Source organism: Phoenix dactylifera, chromosome 7 (genome assembly GCF_009389715.1).
Source record: "Phoenix dactylifera cultivar Barhee BC4 chromosome 7, palm_55x_up_171113_PBpolish2nd_filt_p, whole genome shotgun sequence".
Classification (NCBI taxonomy): Eukaryota; Viridiplantae; Streptophyta; class Magnoliopsida; order Arecales; family Arecaceae; genus Phoenix; species Phoenix dactylifera.
Genome location: NC_052398.1, coordinates 5,780,578 through 5,787,895, shown reverse-complemented (window position 1 = coordinate 5,787,895; position 7,318 = coordinate 5,780,578). Strand labels below are relative to the sequence as shown.

General features: G+C 42.1%; 2 protein-coding genes across 2 annotated transcripts; both read left to right on the top strand.

The window, feature by feature from the left end:
* The first annotated feature begins 668 nt into the window (after positions 1-668).
* Positions 669-1,319, top strand: LOC103707090 (histone H4-like). Its single transcript, XM_008791449.4, has one exon. It carries the CDS (start codon positions 730-732, stop codon positions 1,039-1,041), a length of 312 nt encoding a protein of 103 aa, XP_008789671.2. The 5' UTR covers positions 669-729; the 3' UTR covers positions 1,042-1,319.
* Positions 1,320-2,855: 1,536 nt separating this feature from the next.
* Positions 2,856-5,439, top strand: LOC103707091 (F-BAR domain only protein 1-like). Its single transcript, XM_017842769.3, has one exon. It carries the CDS (start codon positions 3,142-3,144, stop codon positions 5,113-5,115), a length of 1,974 nt encoding a protein of 657 aa, XP_017698258.2. The 5' UTR covers positions 2,856-3,141; the 3' UTR covers positions 5,116-5,439.
* Positions 5,440-7,318: the final 1,879 nt, after the last annotated feature.

The window sequence follows — 7,318 nt, the reverse complement described above, 5'->3', positions numbered from 1 at the left end:
CACACAGACCGTCTATATAAGATTGACCTATATCAGTCTTGATCTAAGCCAATCGAAGAAAATGGTCAACCATCCAAATCAAGAAAAAAAACATTATTTGTGTTAAGGTGAGAATTAGGATGGATCTTTTCATGGTGCCTATCATAAAATCCAATTAAACTCCAATGTGGATCGGGTGTATTAAAGATACGAGACACGTAGGATTGAGTTAGGTTGGCAAGCATTACTTATCAATTTAGGTTCAATTTAGGATTCAACACGGGTTCTTAATTCTCGAACTTGAGAGAGGGAGACTTAACCCTGCTATAATTTTCTAGATTCAAATACTTAAAAGTGATATATCATTCAGGACTCGTTCCAACATACAAGACCTAAACTTGAACCACCTTGTGGTTGCCAAGGCAAAACGATATTGCCGCTAGGATAAACTTGACTGCCCAGTTTTGGGGCCCCCTAATCGAGCCCACGGCCAACTAATAGGGAGGAGGCTCAGGTCGGCTACTCTTCCATTTCCCCCCGAGACGTGAATCCGCCAGCTCGTGTCTCGACCAATAGAATGAGACTTCTCCTAATCGGACGGTCAGCAACAAAAACAAATGCGTCTTGCGGATCGCTTTCCCATCCAACGGCCAACGGGGAACCTAACAAAGTATTTAAAGGACCCAAAGATGGAAGAGGAGGGGGCAAGGAAGCGGATCGACGAGAGAAGAGAAAGGGAGCTCGTAGAAGATGTCGGGACGCGGAAAGGGAGGCAAGGGTTTGGGTAAGGGCGGAGCGAAGCGCCACCGGAAGGTCCTCCGGGACAACATCCAGGGCATCACCAAGCCTGCGATCCGGCGTCTGGCGAGGCGTGGCGGCGTGAAGCGCATCAGCGGTCTTATCTACGAGGAGACGAGAGGCGTGCTCAAGGTCTTCCTGGAGAACGTCATCCGCGACGCCGTCACCTACACCGAACACGCCCGCCGGAAGACCGTCACCGCCATAGACGTCGTCTACGCCCTCAAGCGCCAGGGCCGCACCCTCTACGGCTTCGGCGGTTAGGGTTAGGAAAATATAGTACTTTAGGCTAGAACTTCCCCCTTTACATTTGGGGGCTACGGTTTGATTGAGATGGCATGTTATTGTGGGCTAATTGAATGAATTACATGGAATTAGGGTTTCGGACGATGTAATCTTCTGGAGCGATTAATGATAGAAATTGTTGTCCGTAAATTTCTTCTCGTCTCTTTATTCTCGAACTTCTATTTGAGCTATTTTGAAGCTCCAACTTGTTATTTGGGCCGAGTGTTTTACGAGACAATAAATTTTGTTTTTAATGATCGAATTATGGTCTCCTTATTGTTAAGAAACCTTATCGCAGGTCTTTTCAGCAATCTAACACCCGACTCGCTGGATTGATGTCTCCTAATCGATGTCCAATGCGGTAGAAAAAGAAAAGAGTCACCGTCTGGTTGGGGAAATCTCATATTAAACTACTTATTTAATTTCATACCTATTTTCTTGACAGGCGGTAAAACAAATTTACACAAATATTCTTTTTTATATGATATTAATATGATATTAATAAGATATTAGTATGATATTAATAGATAGTAGTATGATATTAATATGATATTCATGCAATACTAATATAATACTTTATTAATATTATCAAGTACATTAATATACATATTATATTAATATATTATAAATATATTGGTTGATAATATTTATTTTGTGTAATGATATGATTTTAAATATTAACTACAATAAATAAATAACAACTTTTTGTTAATTATTAATAATTCTAATATATGATTTAATAGTTAATATATTTATTTATATACTAAAACATACTAAAATTTATTTATCAAAAAAATATATTTGCTAATATATGAAATTTAATATTATTTAAAATAATTGATATTGACCGTTTTTATGTAAGTGGGCATAAATGACCAATAAATAGATGGAGAAATCATATTAGCATTTAAATTATTTACAAGAGTGTGTTAAAAATTTGATAATATTTCAATATAAGATTATTTTCAATCAAATATAGTAATTTTTTATATTATTTTTAAAATATTTTTATCAATTAAATATAGTAAAAAATTATAAAAATTTTATTGAATAAATGATTTTTAAGAATCATCCGACTTATTCCAACCAAATGAGAATTTTTTCTTATTATTATTATTATATTTTTTTGAAGCTAATGCCTAAGTAGGTATATGCTGCGTAGCAAAATAATTTTTGCATGTTTGGATAGTAATGAAAAAATAATACATTTTAGAGCGGCTTATGTTTAATTTATTTATTTATTTAAAAAAATATATGAAATAATTATTATTTTTTTGATAAAAAAATATTTTGTTCTATTTAAAAGCGTAAAAGTATATTTGAAAAAAACAATTTATTCTGATTCCTATCAGGTAGAAATTGGATTTTTCTTTATCTCAAATAATTTTTTTAAAATAAAATATGAAAATCTTATATATATATATATATATATATATATATATATAAAGCTACTTTTTAATATTTTTGAATATTCTAATGAAATATAAGATATTTTTGTATTTTTGTGTAGATCATACTTTTCTTCCACCTTTCCCTGCGAATCAATTAGATCCTAAGGCTAGAAAAATCATATCCATTTCTTATAGTACTAAAGAAAGGTTTCAGTTTTGGACGTCTAATTTCTGTTCGATCTACCATCAGAATCCATCACGTCAGTTGAGTCCAAGGAAAGTAACGTTAGAAGGATATCGTCCGTCCAAAGAAAGTGACGTTGCAAGGATATCGACCGCATAGAAATCTTTATACGCCTTTCTCCGAGATCTAATCCAAGCCATCGCACCAAGTTTTCCGTGTGTCCGGTAATTGACTTTAAACTACTCCTCCGGTACAGCAGAAGTCCCCCTTTTCCCTTTCCAGTTTCGCGAGAGGAAATGAAACCCTCTCAGATCTAAGCGGAAGCAGCGAGAGAGAGAGCTTCCAAAAGCCGAGATCGGATCCAGCTGCGACGAACTGCCCCAAATCTGATATCAAAGCCTCTGCCGATTTCTCGATCTTAGAAGCTAAAGAATAAAGAGAAGATAGAGGCAGTCTCAGATATCGGTCTCGATCTCTGAGGTCCAAACCCTAGTAGTGCCGGCGATGGCGTGCCTCGCCCTATCGCTCCAACCCATCAACGGCGCCGACGTCCTCCTCCAGACTCGCGAGTGGTTCCCCCCGGCCCGCGCCCTCGCCGCCCTTGCCGCCTTCCGGCAGACCCGCCTCGCCTTCGCCGCCGCCACCGCCGCCGCTGTCCCCCACAAGCAGCAGCCCTCCGCCGCCGCGCCCCACCCCGCCCCCGACGACCTCGACTCCGCCCTCGGCGACGACCCCCTCGCCGCCTCCAGCGGCCAGGTCGTCGTTGGCGTCGAGAGCAAGTACCGCGTCGTCTACCGCCTCGTTAACACCATCTACGTCCTCGGCATCACCACCATCGACCGCGATTCCGACCGCGGCCGCACCAACAACGTCTTCGAGTGCATCAACACCGTCAACCAGGCCGTCAGCGTCGTCGTCGCCGCTTGCCGCGGCGTCGACGTCACCCCCGAGAAGCTCCATCGCAAGTACCCCGAGATCTACATGGCCCTCGACATCGTCCTCCGCGGCGTTGGCGGCGTCCGCCTCGCCACCATCCTCTCGTCCATCCACGGCGACAGCATCGCCAAGATGGTCACCACCTCCATCGACGCCGAGAACCGCGCCCGCGGCGCCGACACCTGGTCTGGTGGCGCCGACGCCTTGTCCCTCGAGCGCCGCGCCAACCTCGACTCCTTCTCCAAGGCCTTCTTCGAGCTCCCGCCGGAGACCCTCGCGGCCGGGGACGAGGTCTCCGCGACCATCGCCCCCGTCACCGCTTCCCTCCCCGCCGATGAGCAGCAGAAGGACCAGGCCGAGGAGGCCCCCGAGGAGAAGGATCCGTTCGCCGCCAGCGAGAAGATCAACAAGCCAGAGGAGGCCCTAGTGGGAGGGTTCAAGAAGATCAAGGATCCGGCCTCCGCTGCAGCAGATCCCACGGCGGCCCTCGCCGGAATCGAGGTCACGACACTTCCTCCGGCCGAAGCCACCAAGCCCACCTTCATTGGAGTTGAAGGGTTCGAAGGGGAGTATGGTGGAATTGAGTTCGGCAATGAGGAAACCTCGCTGTCGGATGCATTCGAAGGTATTGGTGGCGATGCACCATTTGGAGGTGGCCTCGATGCCTCTGAGTTCGTGACAACCACCAAGAAGGCCCCCAAGCCCCAGGAATTGAGTGGTATTGAGTTGCTCGCCACCAGCCAGAGCACCACAGCAGGGCCTACTGCTGCAGCTGGAGCGGGCACACCTCTGGAGAATCTCTTGGTAACGAAGACTCAGGAAATAACAGGCCCAGAGATGTACATCCATGAAGAGATCAATGCCGAGTTCAGGGAGTCGGTGCTTGCCCGTGTCGGCTTGAAAGGCACGATCTTTTTGCGAACATTGCCTCCAAAGAAGGCTGCCGGAAAGGAAACAGAGTTCTCTTTCCGTCTTGAGGGAACCTCGGGCATCAAGAGGGCCGTGTTGCAGAGTTCTCGTGTCAGTAGCCTAGAGAATGGCATGTTCCATGTTAGGACTCCATCAGTGGAAGAGCCCATTCCAATACTCAAGTATAGTGCACAGCCCCGGTTCACTCCTCTGCCGCTGAGGGTCCGTCTAGTGAAGCGTCACAGTGGGACCCTGCTTTCGGTAATGATACAGTATGCCTCCAACCCTGCATTACCTACGCCATTGAGCAATGTGACCTTCATTGTGAAGCTACCTGTCAACCCTACACTGCTCAATGTATCACCAAAGGCAGTTTTGAATCGAGGAGAAAGGGAGCTGAGGTGGCATGTGCCTGATGTTCCTCTGAAGGGTCCGCCAGGCAAGCTTAGGGCACGAATGCCTGTCGATCAAGACTCAGCAGATGGCGAGCTGGAAGTTATGGGCATGGTGAAATTTTCTGCCCAAGGGTCTACCACATTGTCTGGTGTATCTTTGCGGCCAGTATCTGAAGGTATTGCAGACTTCAATGAGGTTGGCCATAGGTTTGAGAGTGGGAGTTATCTGTGCACTTGATTGAGTTGGGTGGGAAATGAGAGGTTGCTATATGTCATTCAATGTGCAATAGAGCGTCCACAGTGGTTGATATTACAAGGACGTTCAATTTTTTCACAAAATGATTTTTTGAAGCTTTTAGAGAGTGGCTGCGGTAGTGTATGTAATAATCTTGGAACTGGTGCTGATGATTTGAATCATTTTTTTTGTTTTTTTTTCTTCTGTAAGCTTCTCTTTCTTTCTTTCCTTCTTTCTGGTATTCTTCTTTCAGTTGAAATGTGAAATTGATTTTTCTCTTTCTGTGAGCAATTGAATATTGAAGCAGTGTTTGCCTGTGTTGGAGTTGATTGTAGATTAGTAAGTCCTTCATGTGCATGCAGGGGGGTGCTTCCGTTCGAGATGTGAGAGTTGCCAATTTGATATGGCTGCTTTTAAATATGAATGCATATGCTTTGGAAAATGAAAATTGCATTTTGTGTTACTTATATGTCACTTGCACCAACTTTAGTTCAATATTTGGGTGGAAGTGTTCAGTTAAGATAGGATGTCAAATCTTAGCAAACTGCTTTGGGATACACTGGCCACCATTAGCACTTCCATTCGAAGAGGTTGAGGTATTTCCCTTCTATTCTCCTGCTTCTGTTTTATCATAAACATGTTCTCTTTCAAGAGAGTCAAGAAACTCCAAGGTTCTCTTTCATGAAAACCAGTGGCATAATTATACTATGGATTATGAATTCCAGCTTTCAAAATACACAACCAACTATGAGCTGCATCTATTTCAGATTGATATCAAACTAGAGATGAATTTAGGGACTTTTCTCGACCATAATGGTCTATCTGTGTCTATTTCTTCATGTTCGAGGCCACTACTGTTGTAATGTTTCTAGTAATAAGCATGGTATGTATGGTTGCAATATACATAGATTTTGGATGTACGAAAGAATGATGTCTATAAGAATTCACTTGTTCCTGGGATGTCCCGGGGGCAACTTGAGCATTTTATCTTTGCTGGTTTGTGCTTGTGTCCTTCAAAATCTCGAAGATGCTTAGTAATGATTTTGTCTATCAAAAATGATGTTCCCTTACACATGTAAAATACACAGATATTAGGCCATGAAAACAGCCCATGGTTCAGTTCAAGCTTTGGATTTTTTAAATATGATTATTGTGTCACTAACTGAATACACCTAAGTTGAAGATCTGCAGTTATCCCTAGAAATTGATATGCTGTTAGCTGCTTGTTTTATTTTACTTGCTTTATATTTAAAGATGGAGGGCAACCTTATGTCAGAAGAATCTGACTGCCTGCATTTAACTCTCCGCTTGTTACAGAAATCTGCATTGTTTTCATATTTGCAAGAGAAGAAGTCTGCCAAAAGTTGGGAGTTCTTTATAAAACTTTGGTAACATTGCAGTTTATGAAGCCATCGAAGTGCTTTTAAAGATGCTAAAGTTAAGTTACACAATGCCAACTCTACATAATCCAATAGCATTATCTTTTATGCATTTAACAGCTACATTTAAAATGATTTCACTTTATTATTATTTGTTCCTTTTTAGATCAGGTAGTGTTTTGTTCTGGATGAAAATCTTCTAAAACATTAATTTATTGTGTTACTTATGGTCCAACAATAACCAAATCCTTCTTGAGAACTTGTACTGAACAACCTCCCTTCCTCCACAACCATCCCACAAGGTTCTAAAAGTTTTCTCCTTCCTTTGGCATTATTAGTTTGCCTTTGACTATGAAAGATTTAGGAGTCACAATTATATGTTATCGAGTTTGTTTTGACAGATTTATGTATGAATTGTTATCATTGCGGAAATTGAATTCTTTTCAATTTTTTTTTGCTTTATTTAAAATTTAAAATGCGTATTATATTGCCTCTATAGCCTGAACATAAATTCTTTATTTTAGATGTGGAGTTTTTTATGTTAGTCCACATTATCTGCTTTCTGAAGGCCTCCTTTACTATCTTTTTACAAAACAAGGTTCAGTTCAAACTGTTCTGAAGGCAGATCCCAGCTGTGGAGAAGTCTGTGCTACAATATTTCAGCCGCAGGCATTGTCAAAAGGTTGCTGCATGACCATCTCCTTCCTGATGGCTAAATTCACTTTCCTTAATTTGACTGTTGCCTTGCTAAAATCATAGTTGCTTCTAAAAGGATTTTGAACTGGGTTATTCTTTAATAGGTGATTGCTAATATTTGTATAATTCAT